Here is a 22,419-nt window from a genome sequence, read left to right as displayed (position 1 = left end):
ACTACCACTGGTCATGGGGGTTTAACGCGCGTGATTGACGCTTAGGGGAGTAGGGATGGTTGTTTGGTATGGGCCCACGTCGATCGATGTGTCCTTAGTGGTGGTGGTGGGAGGTGGGTGGGTACTTGGGAAGTTGGGCTTGTGGTACTAGCTACTACCTACTGTATATGTGTGTGTTAATATCTGAATCGGATCCTTGCCTGATTCGTTTTTGAGAATTTCGAAAATTCCTGAATTGTGTCATTTCATCGTATATTATACGATCATAAATTATTTTAAATATTTTTGTTTAAAATTAAATATAAATAAGATCTGACAAAAACTAATCGTATAATTTACTATGAACAAACACGATTTATAGATTTCGGAATCCTCACCAAAAGATGAGTACCTTGTTGGTTAATATATGTCTTCCATCTAGCTGCATGTGAGTTTGACTCAGTCTTGCGTGCACTCTTTTCTTTTCTTTTCCACATCCTCCAATCTTTGGACGAATAGGGGTGGACACGGGCTAGATTTAATCGGTCTTACAAATAAAAAATTAACTAAATCACTTAAGTATAACGCTTTGATGATCACTTAGTACTACGATTTAGTGTTATTTTTATTTGTTTATAAGTGAAAGATCTTAGGTTGCCACTTAGTACCATAGTTTAAGGGCATTCTTCTTCACTTCTAAATGAGAGGTTTTAGATTTGATTCTCGTCACAGGAAAATTTGAACCACATTATTGCTAGTTCATTATGAGGCCAAGCCATCCCTCCACTTATTGTAGATAATATTGTTTGTTCAAAAAAAAAAAATGAGAGATCTTAGGTTTAATTTTCGACAAAAGTAAATTTAAACCACGACATTATGGTTAGTCTATTATTTTTGTGAGACTTAACCTACTCCAAAAAAATAAAAATAAAAGAATAACGCTTTGATTTTGATCTATTTTAATTCTTACGAAAACAAAACCAAACCAAACCAGATAAATATTAATTGTATTTTTTTTTTTTGAATTTCTACCTAGTTAAAATAACAAAAATATCATAATTTGCCACATTTTTATTTCCTAATACATCAAACCGTCCCAAAATCTTACATGCCATCAAAGTTCAAAGTTTAGTAACTACTAGAGTTACAACTCGAAGAATAATAATTTAGGAAAACTGATGAAAATAGCTTGAAAACTTTGAGTTTTAACGATAAGGACAAAATAAAGGGTAAAGTGAATAGTATCAGGATTATTTTTTTAGTGTAAAAATATGGTTTTTCATTAAATAGAACAGTATTAGAAGTTTTTCATTAGAGTTCCTAAATAACTTCAATATTTCATCAACCTTCAAATTCAAAATCCTTAATTAATAGCTAATAGAAAGTACACGTGTAAAACAAAATCATATAAAGGTTAATATGTAAGTAGTTGGTACATTTAGGTTTAGGTTGGTTTACACAGGCACAAAAATTTAACGAAATCAATCATTATAGTTTAGTTTGGTTTTAAAACCGTTTTTACTTTTTCTTTGAACGAAACCAAAACCTTTGCAACCACAGCAGTTTATATTAGCAGGTTTGTGGACAATTTTGCTAATATGAGATTGTCTTCTCCAATTTTGGTATGACATGATTCCCTACGTTGGCCGTTTGGGTTGCTTTGTTTTTAGATTATGTTGGCTTTTCTGGTTTTCGCTTCTCAAATTAATGTGCATCTCAATATACATGTTTGTCTCATTTTTTGGTTTTTTTTTTCTTCTTAACCTTGTGATGTTATTTGTTTTGCAAGTTTAAATCTTTAGGATCGCCTTTAGAGGGGTTAGATTTCATGCCCCCCTTCTTTTTACCTTTTATCTTTGTTGTTTTTGTTTCTAGAAGGATAAGATTTATGTCTTCGTTTCTTTTCCATATATCTTTAATCCTTTTTTCTTGTATTATGAGGAGTTAGATTTATATCCTTCATAACTAGGTGTATCTTTTTTTCGATATCAATTCTCCTCGTACAGTCGAGGTTTCGAAAAAAAAAAAAAAAAATTAGCTGGTTTGTTTGATTTGGTCGGACTGATGTCCACTCCTATCTACGATAGCTTATTAGTTTTTATCCGTCACTATTGTTTTCTGACTTTTGCATTTCCCTTATATATTTTGATGCACTCACATTAACCTAAATTAAGACAAAGGCATACTTATACGTTTATACACCGTCGTAAAATTTTGAACCAAACCAAATAACAAGGCGAGCAAAGTATTAAGTCAACTTTGGACTTCACATTATTGTTTGAGATGACATAGAAGTCCCTCCTCTTAAATTACATCAACTCGGCCGCTTAATATGACGGTCTAGTGATATTATTCAGTACTTTTAAGTGAGAGATTTTATGTTCGAATCTTGTAGATAACGAGTTCGATTTATTCACCCACTATCTAGTTAAATATATAGTTGTATCAAAATTACATCAACTCTATTTAGCTGGTTAGCAGTACATGTGATTTAACAAAGATGCTTCAAATATAGAATCTTTTAATACAATGGATGTGATATATGCGCGAGTCGTTACATGCATAGTATACAAATTATCGAACATGTCAAAACTCGATAGTTGTTTCTGGTTAATTAACTTTTGCTTTGTAGCACTTAGTAGACTGGAGTTCAACATTCCACCTCCATGCCTCTGCAATCGCCAAAGTTAGAGGATGATCGCCAGATGGGTTGGCAGATGAAAGGGGGTATGGAAGTAAGATCAGAAAACGGGAAAGCGGAGGTTGTCGGTCGTGGTTTCTTAAACAAAAAAATGAAGATATTAATAAAAGAAAAGAAGAATTTGGAGCTGGTAAGACCAATGAATGATTGACAGATTCCTATCTAATAAACTATTCCATCACCCCATACTTGTCATCCCTGGAGCATGACTATGATCCGTGGTGTATGTACTTGGAGTTGGAAGCGTGCACATTAGCTTGACAGGATGTGATCTTCCAATACTAATAAAAAAAAAGGGTGTGATCTCTCTATGTACCCAAATTTGATTTTCTCTCCTGCGCAAGTTAAACTATTTTAGAATAAAATACCACTTCCATAAAGGGATAAAAAAATAGGAAATTTTAACGAAAAATTTCCGGTAATGTTCACGTTAACGAAAAACCATATTTTTACATTAAAAGTTCAATGTTGATACTATTTACTTTAACCTTTATTTTGTCCTTATCGTTAAAACTCAAAGTTTTCAAGCCATTTTCATTAGTTTTCCTTAAAAAAATAACAAGATGAGAATGAGTGTTGTAAGGGATAGGTTCTCATTCTCGACTGCTTTCAATTAGTGTTCATTGCTAAGTGACCATTGTTGAGTGGTGATCCCATCAAGCAAGACGAGATCGCCACTTTTCTCAGTAATGAACTTCCTTGAGTTCTTCCTTATCTTGATTCCAAAGTTTTAATGTAAACATACTGTCAGAGTCTGAGAAGAAATTATACCGTCGCAAGTAGTTACGATGCCGTTTAAGCACAACAAAGCGTGCTTGGATTTAAAAAAAAAATCTTTAAGAGGGCGAAAATGGATTTCTTATTCTTGCTAACCTTCGCGTTTTTAATTAACTAGAAAGGGGTTTGCATTCGCTTCTACTTTACGCCCGATTCCCCGGTTCACTCCTGATAACCAGCAAGCTGAAAAATTAACCATTTCTTTTGCTTGTTGCTCTGGCGTCTACTCCTGAATCCTGAATGGGAAGATGTGATCATAAATACGAAAGCGACCCTGACCAAGTATTTCAATTGTCTTAGCACTCGAGAGGAATTCCCCGAGTTCTCTCTTTGAATCATGTTATTCACTGGACTGTTACGTCATCGAGTCTTCTAGGGTTGCAGATCAATGTTTGCAAGCCTACGACAAGATCAAAGAAGACTTGTTGAATCCACCAGTATTGGTCCCCCCAACTCATGGAAGGCCATTCTCATGTACCTAAATGTCCTAGAGTCATCAATGGGCATTCTCCTCGGGCATCATGATGAGTTAGGCAAGAAGAAAGTCTACTACTGCAGTCTATATTAGCAGGTTTGTGGACAATTTTGCTAATATGAGATTGTCTTCTCCAACTTTGATGTCATGATTCCTCTTTGTTGGCAATTCGGGCTGCTTTGTTTTCATACTATGTTAGCTTTTCTGGCTTCCGCTTCTCGAATGAATGTGGATCTTGACATACATGTTTGTTTCATTTTCTGGTTTTTTTCTTAACCTTGTGATGTTGCTTATTTTGTTTTGCAGGTTTAAACCGTTAAGTTCGTTTTTAAAGAGGTTAGATTTCATGTCCCCCACCCTCCCTTACCTTGTATCTTTGTTGTTTTTGTTTCTAGAAGGATAAGGTTTATGTCTTCCCTTCTTTTTCATATATCTTTAATCATTTTTTCTTGTATTATGAGCGTTAGGTTTATGTCATTCCTGATTAGGTGTACTCTTTTTTTTATATTAATAAAATTCTTCTTGTACCGTCGATATTTCTAAAAAAAAAAGAAAAATATTAGTTGGTTTGTTTGATTTGGTCGGATTGATGTCCACTCTTATCTACGATAGCTTATTAGATTTTATCCGTCTCTATTGTTTTCTGAAATTTGCATTTCCCTTATATATTTTTATGCACTCACAAAAACCTAAATTAAGACAAAGGCATACTTATACGTTTATACACCGTCGTAAAATTCTGAACCAAACCAAATAACAAGGCAAGCAAAGTATTAAGTCGGAACTTTGGACTTCACATGATTGTTTGAGATGATACAAGTCCCTCCTCTTAAATTACATCAACTCAGCCACTTAGTACCACAATATAGTGATCTTAGTCTATACTCTTAAGTGAGAAATTTTAAATTCGAATCTTGTAGATAATGAGTTCGATTTATTCACCCATTGTCTAGTTAAATATATAGCTGTATCAAAATTACATCAACTCGATTTAGCTCGTTAGAAGTACATGTGATTTAACAAAGATGCTTCAAATATATAGGATCTTATAATAAAATGGATGTGATCTATGCGCGAGTCGTTACATGCATAGTATACAAATTATCGAACATGTCAAAACTCGACCCACATTATAATTTGAGATGACATAGAAATCCCTCCTCTTAAATTACATCAACTCGGCCGCTTAATACCACGGTCTAGTGATATTACTCTATACTTTTAAGTAAGAGATTTTAGGTTTGAATCTTGTAGATAACAAGTTCGATTTATTATAGTTGTATCAAAATTACATCTACTCGATTTAGCTGGTTAGCAGTACATGTGATTTAACAAAGATGCTTCAAATATAGGATCTTATAATACAATGGATGTGATATATGCACGAGTCGTTACATGCGTAGTATACAAATTATCGAACATGTCAAAACTCGATAGTTGTTTCTGGTTAATTAACTTTTGTTTTGTAGCACTTAGTAGACTGGAGTTCAACATGCCACCTCCATGCCTCTGCAATCGCCAAAGTTAGAGGGATGATCGCCAGGTGGGTTGGCAGATGAAAGGGGGTATGGAAGCAAGATCAGAAAACGGGAAAGCGGAGGTTGGTGATTGCTATGGGTGCTTATCGGGGCGGTGGAAAGAGGAGGTGGTCAGTCGTGGTTTTTTAAACAAAAAAAAAAAGAAAGAAAAAAGAAGAAGATATTAATAAAAGAAAAAATAGAATTTGGAGCTGGTAAGACCAATGAACGATTGAGTTTTGCGGCTGGCACTATGACGGCTGCGCCAAATCTCCACTCTGGTCCTCGTTTGGCTATTGTTCCTTGGAGTTTTTTAGGCAGCGAACCTGATGTTGCCACTGAGAAACCCGCTCCTTCCAAGCAATCGTTTGCCCAGTTGCTCAAACAACCTGTGGTTTCTTTATCTCAACTCCCTATTCCATGTGAAAAGGGTGGTTATGTATCAGTAAAGATTTCTCAAGATGCTTTTTCCAAGGGCTTGGATCGTTGCAAACAATCTTTTATTGGTCGTGTGCTTTTACCGAAGGGTTCTACACCAATTCAAATGGTCGATCTTAGAAATAAGCTTGAGACCATATGGGGTTTTAAGGCTTGGCGTTTAATCCCTTTGGGGAAAGGTTTTTTCTCTCTCCTTTTTGACCACGTCGAGGACATGAGACGAGTTTGGGCAGTTGGTACACTCAATATTAATCCTGGATTATTTAGAAGGGTTATTATACAAAATGGTCCTTGAAATTTGCATGATCAATAAAAATGGTATCTGAGATTGAAAATCACTAGAAATGGTCTATGAGATTGTCCACCATCCATGATTTTGTTCCTTCCGTTAAAAACTCTTTGGGCAATTTTCAAAACTTCGTAACTCAATCGATTCTTAACCAAATTCGACCCATAATATATCAAAATGAAGATAAGAAAGTGTAGAACAAGATTATATCTATTTGGAGGCCCAATGGTTGCCGGATATGGCCTGAAAATAGCCTGAAATTGACTGGTCCGTGGGAAAACTGGATAAACTTTAAACATTCATAACTTCTTCAATACTCAACGAAATCGAGTAATTCAAAAACGAAAATCAATAACTTCTTCAATACTCAACAAAATCGAGTAATTCAAAAACGAAAATCATACTTCTCGACGAGATGAAGAGAATGATATCTTTATTTACAGCTAAATCACCGTGGTTTGGCTGGAAAACTGCTCGAAAGTGGCTAACTCGAAAAAAAAAGGTACCATTCTCTTCGTCTCATCAAAAAGTATTATTTTTGTTTTTAAATCACTCGATTTGATTGAGTATTGAATAAGTTATGAACGTTTAAAGTTTACCCAATTTCCAGCGAGTTTTCCGGTGAACCAGTCACCTTTCAGGCTATTTTCCGGCCATCTCCGGCAACCATTGGGCTTCCAAATAGGTATAATCTTATTTTACACTTTCCTATCTTCATTTTGATATATTATGGGTCGAATTTGGTTAAGAAACGATTGAGTTACAAAGCTTTGACAATTGCCCAAAATCTTTTTTAACGGAATGACCAAAATCATGGATGATGGACAATCTCATAGACCATTTCTATTGATTTTCAATGTTAGGGACCATTTCTATTGATCATGCAAATCTCAGGAACCATTTTGTACAATAACCCTATTTAGAATTTCCCAATGGTCCCCAAATTTCTCACCCTCCAAATAGAAGTCGACCCATGCGCAAGTTTGGATTCGTCTATATGATTTGTGATTGGAATATTGGGAACCTCAAACCTTAATGCAAATCGCTCGGGGGGTTGGAGTACTAATCCAATTGGACAGGGCGACAGCTTCTGTGAATTTTGGTTTGTATGCTAGAATATTAGTGGATATTGACCTTTCTAATAAGCCTCCCACTTCACTTATGGTTGAACGTGATAGTGGGGAGGTTTTATTTGTGGAAATAATATATGAAAAACTTCCTGATTTTTGCTCTGTTTGTGGAAATATTCGGCATCTGCCTGCTACTTGTCGTGTTGCTGCAACGGATATTAAGCGTAGGCATGTGGTTGAGAAGGAAGGTGCAAGATCACGAATAGTGAAGCGCAATGAGAACAATTAGGATAACATTCGAGTTGAAACTGATATCTGCAATCAACCGGAAGGTAAGGTTTGTGTTAATAATGAGTCCAACTCAAGTGTGAGAGGTTTGGATGATGGTGATGTTTTGCCCATACATGTTGTGGATGGTTTAGAAAATAATGGGACAACCTCTGCATACGTTTTAGAAACTCCAGGTTGTCATGATCATGTGGTTTGTCAATTGGCTAAGGCTGGTTTGGTTAGTAAGAACTCCCTCTCTAGTGCGAGAGGTTTGGATGATGCTTCTCCCTCACATTTTGTGGAAGGTTTAGTTGATGATAATGATACAACTTGTGACCATGTTTCTGATACTCCGATGGATACTCCCTTTATTGATATTCAGTTAATCTCTTCTCTTGTGCTCTCTGAGAGATGTAATGCTAATGACTCAGTTCCAGTTGTTTCTCAAGTTCAAGAGGCTAGTCCTCCTTTATCTCCTCAAGTTCGTTCTGAAATTCAAAAGGTTAATTATTGGTACACTATGGTGGAGGAAGATGCTCTTCAAAATAATGTTGCAGGTAGAGAAAACAGTGATTTAGATGGTGCAAATAATGTTTCTGAGGATGACATGACTTTGGTTCTATCAAAATCTCAAAAGAGAAGATTACGGAAAAAACAACGGGAATCTGGTTATCATACCTACGAGCGTGAGACTATTCAAACTCGTGCTAGGGTTGTTGCTATGGCTCCCCGTGATCCATAAAGACCATTTATTGGAATATTCAGGGCTTAGCAAATCGCCCCACTAGACGAGCGCTACGAAGCCTTGTCAGAAAACATTCTCCTGATTTTCTTTGTTTGGCAGAATCTATGACTTCTACAATGAGAATTTGTCCATTTTTTTGGAAATCTATTGGAATGCATTTTTTTGGGTGTAAATGATAGAGGTTAGAGATTGTCTAATATTTGGGTTTTTCACATAGCTAATGTTTTATCTCCTACGGTTTTATCTACTTCAAGTCAACATATTACTATTCAATTTTTAGTAGCTGGCACTGCCCACTATATTACTTATGTTTATGTTGCTACAACAGTGGTGGAATGTCGACCACTTTGGCTTTCTATTGCTCAAGTTTGTGCCGGCTTTTCAGGTCCTTCACTTATTTTGGGTGATTTTAATGCGGTTCTTAGCGCACATAAGAAAATGGGGGGTATTTTGCCTTGTCGAATAGCATGTGAGGAGTTTCAAGCTATGGTGGATACATGTGGTTTGGTTCCGATTGATGTTAAGGGCTTCCCTTTCACTTGGACTAATGGACGTGGCATATCATCTCATATTGAAATGTTATTAGATCGGTGCTTTTGTTCTACTGCATGGCTGGACGCCTGGCCTATCACCAATTGCTCCACGTTGGTTCGTCATTCTTCGGATCATAATCCTCTTCTAGTTTCTTTTCAAAAGTTTGCGGCTCAGGGTCCTACTCCTTTTCGCTTTCATCGCACGTGGTTAGATTATCCTGATTTTATTAATTTGGTTAAAAATTCATGGCAATCTATTCAAGTTTATGGTTGTCCTATGTTTATTCTTCAACAAAAGCTCAAGTTGCTAAGGCCTATTCTAAGACATTGGAATGCTAATGTCTTTGGAAATGTCAATGTTGCCGTGGACAATGCTGGAGAGGCCTTAGAAAAAATTCAGTTAGAAATCTCCACAAAGAGTTTTAGGGCTGGTTTGGTATTGATGTGCTTTGAAAAAAAAACTGTTTCTGCTGTGCTGTGAGAATAAGCAGCTATGAAATAAAGCAGCAGAGTGTTTGGTAAACTTTTTTGTAAAAGTGCTTTTGGAAAAAAAAAAAAAAAAGCAGTATTATAGTGTTTGTTCAACTTTTGTGTAAAACAGATGTGAAAAAAAATACCGGTTTTTCAAAGCTGGGTTTTGCAGCTTCTTGTTTTTGGCTTTTTTTCACCCAAAACTGTGAAAAAAGCTGAAGCTGAATGTTTACCAAACACAAAAGCAGCTCCCAATTTTTTTTTTTATACCAACTTTTTTTAGAATCACCTCAGTACCAAATCAGGTCTTACTGATGAACGTAATGGGGCTAAATTACAAGCTCATTCTACTTTGTCTCATGCACTGCTAGTTCAAGAAAAGTTTTGGTAGGATACAACACGGTCTAAATGGTTGCAAGATGGAGACCGTAATACGAGTTATTTTCATACTTTGGCAAAAATTTGCAGAACTCGTAATTTTATTTCTTCTTTACGTATTGATTCTGATTGGTTGAGGAAGTTGAGATTTTGCGCAATCATGTGGTGGAGCATTTTTTTAATGCTTTTCATGATGATGGTCTTGCTATTGACACAAGTTTGGTACTCGTCTAATTCCTCCTTTGGTTAATACACCTGAACATGATACTTTATTGGCTATTCCCACATTGGAGGAGATTAAACAAACGGTATTTTCTATGAATCCGGATAGTGCTCCAGGTCCAGCTGGTTTTGGTGGTTATTTTTTCCATGCTTGCTAGGATTTCGTTGGATTTGAGGTTTCTTTGGCTGGCCAAGATTTCTTCAAGACATTATATTTTACCCAATTTGAATTCTATTTTTGTGGCTCTAATTCCTAAAGTCCAAGAGGCAGATTCTATCTCTTAATTTCGGCCGATAGCCATGGCTAATTTTATATTCAAAGTCATTACAAAGATTCTTGCAGATAGGCTTGCTCTTGTGGCCCCTCGAATTATTTTGCCGAATCAATACTCATTTCTTAAGGGCATGTATATTTCAAATTGCATTTTGCTGGCCTCAGAGTGTGTTAATTTATTGGACAATAAGTGCTTTGGGGGTAATGTCGCTATTAAGTTTGATGTTGCTAAACCTTTTGATACTCTCAATTGGGACTTTCTAGATCGGGTGCTTAGAGATTTTGGTTTCCATGACACTTTTGTTCAATGGGTTCGTGTAATCCTTTCCTCAGCCCAGCTATCTATATTATTCAATAGTTCACCTGTTGGATTTTTTGGATGAAGTAGGGGTGTTCGTCAGGGGGATCCTCTATCCCCTCTCCTTTTTTGTCTTGCTGAGGTTTTTAGTCGAGGCCTAGTGGATCTTGTAAATTCTGGAAAAGTTAAACCTGTTTCTTCCCCTCGGGGAGTGACTGCTCCTTCTCATATTCTCTGTGCGGATGACATAATGGTTTTTTGCATAGGTGACAAGCACATCCTTATGAACCTTATGCATTTTATTGAAGAATATGGTGTGAATTTTGGTCAACGTATTAGTAAAGCTAAATCTCGTATTTATATTGGGAAATCGGCTTCTGTGCGTCGTTTGCGTATTTTATTCTGGCTCAATGTCTCTAAAGGTGAGCTTCCATTTACTTATTTGGGGGTTCCTATTTTTAAAGGCAAACCTAAGAAGGCATATTTTCAAGCATTAGTAGATAGAATACGTTCTCATCTTTCTCAATGGCAAGGCCACTCTATCTCAATGGCTGGTTGAGTTACTTTGGTCAAGTTAGTTGTGGTAAGCATGTTATATCATACTTTCTCGGTTTATTTTGGCCACCTATGGTATTAAATCAGGTTTGTAGTTGGACTCGAAATTTCATTTGGACGGGATGTGCCGATTCTTGTGGATTTTCTATTGTGGCATGGAAAAAATGTTGTGTTCTTTTAAATGAAGGAGGTCTTGGCATTCGTAATTTTTTAGCTTTAAATAAGGCCTTTTTGTTAAAAAAGTTCTCGGATATTTTGGTTACCTCATCTATGGCTTCACGGTTTTTTCAAGGTCGATTTTTAATTGTCTTGGACAACCGTGTTCTACATACAAGAGTTCCTCCATTTGTCTTGGACAACCGTGTTATACATACAAGAGTTCCTCTATTTTCAAATATTTTTCATGGATCAAAATGGGTGATAGGTAATGGTCAAAATATTAATTTTTGGCATGCGAGATGGTCAGATTTTTCAATAGTTGATAGGCTTGGTATTCCACCAGATTTATGCAAGGCTTTTCGAGCTAAAGTTTCTGATTTTATTGTGGATGGTTGTTGGATTCCCCCACCTACTTTACATTTATGGCTAGCGCCCATTTGGGATGATATTTCTTCTATTGGGCTTCCTTCAAAGTCTGGGATTGATGACAAAATGGTTTGGTTGTCTGCTTCAAAAGGTGACATTTCTTTATCTTTGGCTTATGATTTTAAGTGTAATAAACAACCAGTGGTTCAATGGGATCGATGGGTTTGGCAATCTTGCTTTCGCCCTCGTAATTCGATTACATTGTGGAAGTATTTACATGGTAAGACGTTAATTGATGATCTCTTGCAGCGAAGAGGTTTTGCTATAACATCTATGTGCTCTCTTTGTTGTGAAGGTATGGAAACTACTTCACATATTTTCTTTGAGTGCTCTTTTGCACGTCAAATTTGGTCTACTGTTTTAGAATTATTTAGAGTTCAATATTTATTTCAAGATATTTTAGCTTTTTCCATTATCCTTTACAACAAGGTTTTGGTACCCAAGTGCGGCTGCTTTGGTGGGGCATGATTGAAGTTGGTTTTTATTCTATTTGGCATGCTCGCAACGATGTTCATTTTCATGAGGAGGTTGTTTCCATCAGTTATGTTGCAAGGTCTATTAAATGTCAACTCCTTGAAATTGATTCTCTCAATTCTGACTGTATGAAGAATTTTGTGGAAGAGCTTTGCATTCTTCATTCTACTGGTGTTTGTGGACGTCCTGCCAAGGCTCCAAAAATTATTGAGGTGTTGTAGCACCCGCCTTCTCAGTCTTGGATCAAAGTGAATATTGATGGTGTTGCAAGAGGTTCCCCTAGTTTGGCTGCATTTGGTGGTATCTTTTGGGATTTTACAAGTAATTCTCTTGGTTGTTTTGTGGGTTCAATAGGCTTGGCCTCTTCTTTGGATGCTGAACTATGTGCTGTTATTCATGCTGTATCTTTAGCTTGGTATAAAGGTTGGCATTCCTTATGGATTGAATGTGACTCCTTACTGGTTGTTCATCTTCTTTCTTCATCCTCACCTTCCTTGACATCTATCCCCTTGGAGGCTTTTGGTTAGTTGGCATAACTATCGAGTTTTAATATCCTCCATGCATGTTCAGATTTCTCATATTTTTAAAGAGGGTAATCAAGTTGCTGATTGTTTGGCCAATTATGGTGTTGATCACCCCGGTGTCCATTGGTGGGATTCATGCCCTCCTTGTGCTCCAGTTGCTTATTCTCACAACCTTTCTAAGCTTCATTGTTATAGGTTTTGCTAAAAGAGGTTTTGAATTGTTGTTATGAATTCTTTAATGGTCTAGATTTGGCCTCATGTCCCTCTTGACATATTGTATTTTTCTTGTTTATCAATAAATTCTCCTCAAAGTCAATTCTCATGATAGCAATGCTGGAGGACTTTGCGGCAAAAAAAAAAAGAATAATAAAAAAAAAAGAACAGATTCCTATCTACTATACTACTCCATCACCCCAATACTTGTCATCCCTGGAGCATGACTATGATCCGTGGTGTATGTACTTGGAGTTGGAAGCGTGCACATTAGCTTGACAGGATGTGATCTTCCAATACTAATAAAAAAGGGTGTGATCTCTCTGTGTACCCAAATTTGATTTTCTTTTTCGTGCAAGTTAAACTATTTTAGAATAAAATACCACTTGCATAAAGGGATAAAAAATAACAAGATGAGAATGAGTGTTGTAAGGGATAGGTTCTCATTCCCCGCCGCTTTCAGTTAGTGTTCATTGCTAAGTGATCATTGTTGAGTGATTGCTCGCTATTTGGTTGGGAAAGATGGTTTGAAAGCTTCCTCTCTCCCATCAAGCAAGACGAGATCACCAATTTTCTTAGTAATGAACTCCATGAGTTCTTCCTTATCTTGATTCCAAAGTTTTAATGTAAACTTAATGTTGGAGCCTGGGAAGAAATTATACCATCGCAAGTAGTTACGATGCCGTTTAAGCACAACAAAGCGTGCTTGGATTTTAAAAAAAATCTTTAGAAGGGCGAGAATGGATTTCTCACTCTTGCTAACCTTCGCGTTTTTAATTAACTAGAAAGGGGTTTGCATTCGCTTCCACTTTACGCCCGATTCCCCGGTTCACTCCTGATAACCAGCAAGCTGAACAATTAACCCTTTCTTTTGCTTGTTGCTTTGGCGTCTACTCCTGAATCCTGAATGGGAAGATGTGCTCATAAATACGAAAAGCGACCCTGACCAAGTATTTCAATCGTCTTAGCACTCGAGAGGAATTCCCCAAGTTGTCTCTTTGAATCATGTTATTCACTGGGTTGTTACGTCATCGAGTCTTCTAGGGTTGTAGATCAATGTTAGCAAGCTTGTGAGAGATTTTTCAGTATGACCGAAACACGAAAATGTCTTAGAGTCATCAATGGGCTTTGTCCTCGGGCATCATGATGAGTTAGGCAAGTAGAAAGTCCACTACCTCAGCAAGAACTGGCTGAGGCACTCCTCGATGAGTGAATCGAGTGAGTTGGTTTGCCCGAACTTCAATGAAATCTGAACCAATGGCAACGGCAAGCACTAGCCTAAATCAATATTATGTTTTTCTTTGGCTTGATCATAGCGAAGAGAGATGGGTTTCAAAGAAAGAAGATTACTATTTAGTTAGTAGTTAGTAACACTAATTCGAGTAAGCAACTCAGTGCGATCAGTTACAAGTGCCTCTTTCACTGTCACCCATAATACCAGTTCATAATTGGTTCCGAAGCTCATATAGAGAATAGAACTTGAACAAGGCCTTCCTGATTTTACCTTCTCAAGCAAGCTGAACGACCTTACTGTCACAACTTGACTGACGACTACTTTACTTGATAGAGTTGCCTTCCATGCCGTTATAGGCAACCGGCCGCCCCCTAATTACTAGACCAACCTGCTATAATAATTTCATAAACACCTAGCGAAGATATGGTAGACAAATTTAGTAGCCCTATGTTCAAACTGACAATACCATACCATAATCAAAAGGTAGGATAACTCATTCTACTAGCAGACATTTCATTATTCGCAAAAATATCCACTGATTCAACTTACTGGAACTGATTTGAGATGTGATGTTACTAAAGTCTATGACTATGTACATACATGGGTGAATTTGGTGGTCCTATAGGTCATGAGACTGTAAAAGTTGAAAATATGGGGGGAGGGTCGCCGAAGGACCCTATAACGATCTGGTACAGAACTTGAAATGATGAAATGCTTCTTGGACATAATTCGACTGGCATTGGGACATGCCTTGGAAGCTGTCGATAGACCTCAGCAGCAAGCCTCGGAAGATATGGATAGACTCAGGCAAATAATGGCACCTCCATCAAGTGCTCAACCAAATATCTCAACGAAAAAACTGAATCATATCTTAAATTAAAAATGAATTATTGGGTTCCTTAATTAGGTGAACAACAATTTATTTTTCAGGTGGATGATTCCGTTTCTATTTTTCAATTTTTAGTGGATCACGGGTTGCCCTAATTAGGTGAATGACAATTTATCACATGTAAATATATATATCATTGGCGCCACTTGTTCGTAGGGCTGTGAACGAACCGAGTCAAATCGAAATCACTATGCTCAAGTTTAGCTTGTTTAATTTTTTTTGAACTCGAGAATGGTTTGTCTTGGCTCTTCACTTCTTACACAAGCTGAGCTCATGCGAGCTTAAAAAATTCAAGTCAAATACCGAGCTGTTTCGAACTTTTTCTTATAGTAAGTGGGTTCGATTGTGTAAAAAGCTTTTGCAATATCATGATAGAGTTTTGGTTTAAAAGTTGAAAACCGTATAAAGTCTTTTTAATATAATAGTCCAAAGTAATCATAAATCATGATATATTGTTTCTTAGTAATCGTTAATTATGATATTGTATTAAGTGGGAAAAAAAATTATATATCACAATAATGTGTTCTGTGAATTATATTAATCGAATGATATAGTTTTGTGTACACTATTATTCAACAAGCGTAAAACAATATTTCACTGGTGGAGCTTCGATGAGCCATACACAAACCGAACCCGGTGCAAGCTCGAACCAGGCTGCTCCTGTGGCACCAAAGACCTTGCGCAATCCTGAGCACGAGTCACCACCGTATCATCTCTAGGACCCCGCAACCCCTCGGTAAATGGTAAATGGTAAATCCATGTACCAATCAGCAACGGTAAAAATTTGCTCTTCGTCGTCTTCAATTGGAGTAGTTCAATTTGTAACTGTTTGTTAAGAAGTGGGACTGGGAAAGCAGTAAAAATATCAACAGAGGCTGCTGAACTGGAGGCTTTGAAAATCAACGACTCGTGAGTCAAATCGGTCTGGAATCGTCCTCGATCGTCCGAATTTCAGGTTAGCTGAGTGAAATTATGAAGATAATTGACTGTACGGAATCTCCGCTCTTGCTGGTTGAGCTGAGCGGAAGCTTGTTTGTTCATGTAGGGCTCGGGTTTTGACGTCGTTCGGCGATGGCTGTAGAAGAAGTTGCCGAGCAGGTAGTTGCGCCGCCGCAGAAGGCGAAGGAGCCTTCCGAAGATGAGAAACGGTAGGATTTTTTTTATTGGAATCAATCAGTGAAATGCTATATTGAAGTTCATTGATTTTTATTTATTCTTTATTAATAGGAGGAAGAAAATAGCGGCCGGAGCTTTGATGAAAGCGGTGATGAGGCCCGGTGGAGGCGATTCAACCCCTTCAGATGGTTATCAGGTTAGAGCTTGTGCTGATTTTTGATGAGCTATTACTGCAATTGAATTGTGTCACATTAAGAATTTTGGTGGATAACGTTATGGAAGGAAATTGCGAAAGCTAAATTATGTTGTGCATTTTGCAGGTTGTATATCATTCGACTGTTAGAACATTGGATGGAGTTGTTGTCGAATCGTCCAGATCGGAATATGGAGGCAAGTTGGGTGTCATGCTACTAATTAGATTTTAGTATGTATAGAGATTAGTGGACTTGTAGATGTCACTTCTTATATGTTTTCCCCCTAAAATAGCTTATGTGTTGTCTTATATTCTATGATTTACCTAAAGTTGTCGAACGAAAGTAATGCATTTTACTTTTGGAAACCTAATTTTATTTCGACTTGAGTAAATGAATTTCCATGTAAAATGCTCTGTTATGTTCATTGAATTGAATAAATACTTATTTACAGGCAAGGGTACTCCAATTCGACATGTTTTGGGAAAGAGCAAGATCATAGTGGGTTTGCTAGAAGGACTTCCAACAATGCTGAAGGGTGAAGTTGCAATGGTAATATCGTCTTGGTTCAGTGAGCTTTGTCTTTGGCTGTGAATGTGTGTGTCTTTGGCTCATGTTTACAAAATTGTATTATTTATTATTTCAGTTCAAAATGAAACCCCAAGTGCACTACAGTGAGGATGATTGCCCTGTTTCAGCACCCAGCGGCTTTCCAAAGGATGACGAACTTCATTTTGAAATTGAGATGATAGATTTCTTTAAAGCCAAGGCAAGAATTTCAAAACAGAAATCTCATGGTTGAAATTGCTTGCAGTACAATTGATTGGACGGTGATCAATGCACTAGGCTACTCATTGGTTCTGATCTTATTTATTTCATTTTGGTTAATTTTCAGGTCGTTAGTGATGATTTGGGAGTTGTAAAGAAGGTACGGGAAATTAATTGTTGCACTTTTGTTCTGACTTAGGAGCATGCTGATAAACTCACAAACACTTTCAGCATATTTGTTAAATTATGATTGATGTGAATCACTATAATGTAGGTAATAACTGGAGGTCAGGGTTGGGAATCGCCCAGGGAACCTTATGAAGTAAAAGCCTGGTAAACACCTTTTTTTTTTTCCCTTCCCAATAAGTATTCTGTTGCTGTAATGAACTGTAAATATGAATGTGTGGAAACTTTCTAAGGGAGGTATATGGTTGTTTTCAGGATTTCTGCAAAGACAGGTGATGGAAAAGTGCTTGTTTCACGGACTCAAGGAGAGCCATTTTTCTTTAATTTTGGAAAGTCAGAGGTTGGTAACCGATTTCTCATTACTTGCTTTGTTGGTGTTGAGTCGTTCATTTGTTTTGTTTCATGTGACATTGCTCTTAGCTGTACGTATCTGATGGGTTTAAATTGCATTTTTGGTGCTAATTTTCTTCTTTCATACACTAAAAAGTACATTAAGACTAGAAGTAATCAGACCACACAAGATTTTAGGTTGAGTGGGGAAAAAGTCAATTTGGATATTACTCTAAGCGCTACTACTTTATATTATTCACTCCAATGTCTTTGAATATAAACTAGGTACCTAAAGGTCTTGAGATGGGAATTGGTTCAATGACACGGGAAGAGAAGGCAATAATATACGTGACCAGCAATTACTTAACTCCATCTCCTTTCCTGCCTGGGGTAGAAGGTGTTGAGGAAGTTCATTTTGAAGTAGAGCTTGCCCACTTTATTCAGGTGTGCAAAGTTATTCTTTATCATAAATCAAGTGCCTCTTCATGTCTCTTTGTTTTCTTCTTTATGTAATCATTTGTATAGCAAAGTTGGCAAGGATATATGCTTTTGTAGGGTAGTCAAGTTCTGATCCAGCTTTATGGTTCTGTATTATCAGGTGCGTGACATGCTTGGTGACGGGCGCCTGATAAAACGTCGTATTCATGATGGAAAAGGTGTGGTTCAAGAATTTTATGTTCCCAGTGAAATCAAGGTTTCTTAGAAACATAAATAGAGACATGATACATGATTTTCCATTATTTTCATGTCAGATTTTCCCAATTGAGTCATCGACTCTGTTCCTTTTCAAATGGTAGTTTTTTTGGTCCTCACGGATCTTTTATCTGCATAAGTTATATTTATGCATGAAGTGTAATGTTTCTATTATATTTCTTGAACAATTAGGTGAGTTTCCTATGGATTGTCCTCTTCATGACAGCCTACTACGTGTCCATTATAAGGGTATGCTTCTTAACGAGGAAAAGACAATCTTCTATGATACAAGAGTTGATAACGATGGTCAGCCTTTGGAGTTTTGTTCTGGAGAAGGCCTTGTGAGTTGTCCGTAAGCTTTATGAAGAATGCTTAGTTTGTCTTCACTTTTTCAGTTTGTGCAATATGTGTGCGTCTGTAATCTGTATACACTTTCTATATGAATGGTGATTAGTCGGAAATTCATTGCAGTGAAACTTTTATGTTGTATGATAGGTGCCCGAGGGATTTGAAATGTGTGTTCGTTTGATGGTGCCTGAAGAGATAGCTCTCGTCACATGCCCTCCTGATTATGCATATGACAAATTTCCTAGGTTATTTTGAGAATTCTAGCATACCATTTATAATTTCTATCATAATTGATAATAAATAGTATCCTAAAATGTAACACCTAGACACACAAATGGAAGTCTCCTGCCATTGTTTCTATTGTTTTTCCAGTTCAAGTGTATCACTGCTTTTCTTTCCATATCATAGGCCTGCTAATGTTCCTGAGGGTGCTCATATTCAATGGGAAATCGAGCTTCTTGGGTTTGAGATGCCAAAGGTAATCTTAAGTTTTTCTTCGAAGTTTTATTTTAAAAAATAAATTGTTTTGATAATGTTTGTAATTTGTTAGGGTTATAGTTTCTGAATATTTGTGGTTGATAATTTTAATTGTTCGTGTTAGTGTTAACTTTCTGTCAAGCAGTTGCTTCAATATGAGATGAAATTCTGACCTTCGAGAATTAGCTTTTGGCTTAGAAAAACTTCAGAGTGGTTGTGTACATTGTCTTTAGAATTACCTCTGCTGGTTCTTGATGGAAGAATACTTAATTATGGGCACTCTAAATGCTTTAGGTGCTGATGTGAGTCTCTGACTAAACTATGCATAACTAGACATGTTCGTATGTTTTTTCTGGTTAGCTGGACATTTGTCTGAACTATGCGTTGAGTTTTTTTCTTCTTCTGTAGGTACCTACTTTTAAGCTCTACGCTACCAATGTGATTAATGCCTAATTCTCAAACTCATTGCAGGATTGGACTGGTTTAAATTTTCAAAGCATAATGGATGAAGCAGAGAAGATTAGAAATACGGTATTTATTATTAACATTAAGTGGTTATTGCATCAAACCGTAAACAGCTAATGATATATTGACCCAGAATCTTATTGCATCAAAGCTGTGTCAGTGCTCAGTTTCGTGCTTTCATGCTTATCTTCAGAATTAAATTGTTCTGGTGGTATAAAGCTTGACTTCTTCGACCCTATATTCGTTTCAGGGAAACAGGCTATTCAAAGAAGGAAAATTTGAACTTGCTAAGGCAAAGTATGACAAGGTAATGTGCCCTTGCTTTCATGCTTCACCTTTAAATTACGTGTATATTCAAGATCCCTCTTACTAACCGAACCAAAGAATTAGTAGATATGTTCCACCCAAAATGGGAATGGGCTAGGGTTATGAACTTAATTATCTATAATCTGATGATCAAGTCGATTCTGTGATTATAAGTTCATTCCATACCAGACCAAACCAGAATCCATTCTAATTATGAGAAGGGTTCATTTGAGCTTATTGGGTGTGGGCCCATTCTACCTTCGTATAGAAGCATGTTTTCTTACTGAGGTCGCCTGTCAATTAATTGCATTGCAAGTTCGCTGTTGCTTGTTACAAAACCGATTTTTTTTTTGCTAGGAGTTCACAGCCACAGTTTATCTTATGATTTGAGTTGTATTCCTGGAATCTAACTGCCATTAACTCAGTTTCTGTTCAAGTATAACCCAATTTAATTTGATTTTTGTATGGATGGGTGATGACACTACATTCTGATCAAAATCTTTTATTTTTTATGATTTGTCATTCTATGAAATCATAATCTACTTTCTGCTCCAAGCCATTAAAAATGTGTCTCTCATCCTTTATAGGCGTATGATCTTAACTGTCAGATGGTTTTTATGCAGGTGCTTAGGGAATTTAATCATGTTAATCCTCAAGATGATGAAGAGGGGAAAATATTTGCAAATACAAGGGTAACCATTATACCGTGCTTATTGATCTTATCCTCTGTGTATTTAATTTTCTGTAATTGCTTAATTCTTGTATCTTGCAATGGTAAACATCTTCTTTCTCTAAGTCGAGCTGCACAACCTGTGTGGTTGATAACTATATGTCGAGGACTCATAATTGGTTCTCTTTTGAATGTTTGAAGAATCTGTTACATCTGAATGTTGCCGCATGCTTCCTGAAGATGGGGGAATGCAGAAAATCCATTGAGATATGCAACAAGGTATGTATTGCTACTTTCATATTGAAAGATAAAGGGTCTGAATAATTAGTAATGTAGTCCGAAGTGAAGTCTTTTCCCTTTGGTTTGTAATTCATTCCCTATGGAACATCTAGGTTTTAGAAGCAAACCCTGGACATGTCAAGGCTCTTTACCGCCGAGGTATGGCCTACATGACTCTTGGAGATTTCGAGGAAGCAAAGAGTGACTTCAACACGGTAATGCTTGTAAATAATTCAGTGATATTTTTATTGATTAAATTCTTGTTATTCCTTTTCAAAGTCGCTTCTCGATGCTTTTAGATGATAAAACTAGACAAGTCAACTGAACCTGATGCTACAGCTGCTCTGCTAAAAGTTAAACAGAAAGAACAGGTGAGTTGATCAGCAACAATTTGTTTATGATTTGAGAGATGGAGCGGGAATTGTTTAATGCGATTGTCATTGTCTCGCCATTTATAATCAGGAAGTTGAGAAGAAGGTGCGGAAACAATTTAAGGGACTATTTGACAAGAAGCCAGGGGAAATTTCAGAGGTTGGAACTGAAGACGTAGATCAGCCTGCAGTTGAGAACCCTAAGAATGATTATAAGGAGGATTCCGACGGAGATAATTCAGACGAATCTCATGAAACTGCAGATGACCCTCCCAGAACATCCTGGTTCTCTTTCCTCTGGCCTAAAAGACTACTTGCAGCCCTAGGGCGGCCAGGATGTACGATTTTGTGATCAACGTCTCAAATTAACGTTGCGACGCTGTTCCGGCCATCGGCCCCACCGGAGGTTCGATTATAGTCAGGTTATAGAAGCATAGTCAAGTGTAAACAATGGTGGACTATAGAGCTTTGTATACTCCACAAACAGTGGAAATCATGAAAATTAATGTTTTAACTTCTTTAATGATTTTGTCAAGGGTCCCATAACCCGTGAATGGGTCTTGTTCTTTACAGCATAATTAGCAATAATCAAGTCAACTGGTTCAGATAGACTGAGCTCCACTGACCAATCACGAACGAGATCTCATGGACGGTTGCTGTTACTGCAAGAGTCAAATGACCTTAATCCATCCATTGGTCTATTTGTTTCTCTTAATCCCAAGTTAATGACAAATATAATTCTAGTTTATACATTTCTGATGGTGACAAAAGGATGACACGCATAAGTCGAGAAATGGTCCAAAATTTTTTTGTTCAAAAAAAAAAAAAAGGTTCATCATTATGTGGTGTTAGAACTTCTAATTCAAAAGGGATAAGTTCTATGGTGTTAATTATGATTATGATTAGATTGGATTGAATTACTTATATGATTTGGGATACGTTGAAATAAGATTTGAAGGCCGAGGTGAAGGGTCATAATTTTGTGGGTATTAAAACTTCTAATTCAAAAAAAGAATAAGTTATGAGGTATTGATGTTTTACCAGTTTGTGGGGATTGAAATAAGTTTCGTTTATGAGTAATCTAACTTCTACCTATTCGGAACTTTTTATTAATTTCAATAGTCAACATGCCTTAATTTAGTTAGCTTAGTCCAATCTTATTTACCAAATGAACCTCACTATAATGATGTGTTTGACATGCTGATGTGGTGTATCAAACGCATTACAATTGTAACATATGTATCGAGTGTAGTGGTACGAGAAGGGTAGAATAATGAAGTAGGATTCTCCCTCAATTTTCTTGAGGTG

At 36.9% G+C, this 22,419-nt stretch overlaps 1 protein-coding gene across 1 annotated transcript; it reads left to right on the top strand.

Annotated features, from left to right (window-relative positions):
* The first annotated feature begins 15,597 nt into the window (after window positions 1-15,597).
* LOC137744979 (peptidyl-prolyl cis-trans isomerase PASTICCINO1-like) lies at window positions 15,598-21,800 on the top strand. Its single transcript, XM_068484817.1, has 21 exons — window positions 15,598-15,866; window positions 15,957-16,059; window positions 16,139-16,223; window positions 16,348-16,417; window positions 16,673-16,770; window positions 16,865-16,987; window positions 17,114-17,146; window positions 17,261-17,319; window positions 17,428-17,512; window positions 17,788-17,946; window positions 18,101-18,158; window positions 18,388-18,536; window positions 18,691-18,788; window positions 18,952-19,021; window positions 19,492-19,551; window positions 19,736-19,792; window positions 20,415-20,483; window positions 20,663-20,740; window positions 20,854-20,955; window positions 21,040-21,111; window positions 21,203-21,800. The coding sequence occupies exons 2-21, from the start codon at window positions 15,983-15,985 to the stop codon at window positions 21,461-21,463; spliced, it is 1,863 nt and encodes a 620-aa protein (XP_068340918.1). The 5' UTR covers window positions 15,598-15,866; window positions 15,957-15,982; the 3' UTR covers window positions 21,464-21,800.
* Window positions 21,801-22,419: the final 619 nt, after the last annotated feature.

The sequence above is a fragment of the Pyrus communis genome, chromosome 9, assembly GCF_963583255.1.
Source record: "Pyrus communis chromosome 9, drPyrComm1.1, whole genome shotgun sequence".
Lineage (NCBI taxonomy): Eukaryota > Viridiplantae > Streptophyta > Magnoliopsida > Rosales > Rosaceae > Pyrus > Pyrus communis.
Note: the sequence above shows the minus strand (reverse complement) of the source record. Positions and strands in the feature narration are given on the sequence as shown.

Excerpts from the sequence above, each read along its gene's own strand:
- LOC137744979 (XM_068484817.1), top strand. The coding sequence starts at position 15,983 with ATGGCTGTAGAAGAAGTTGCCGAGCAGGTAGTTGCGCCGCCGCAGAAG. Across the intron at positions 17,320-17,427 it reads CCTTATGAAGTAAAAGCCTG|GATTTCTGCAAAGACAGGTG; the intron begins GTAAACACCTTT and ends GGTTGTTTTCAG. Across the intron at positions 19,552-19,735 it reads CAGAGAAGATTAGAAATACG|GGAAACAGGCTATTCAAAGA; the intron begins GTATTTATTATT and ends TATTCGTTTCAG.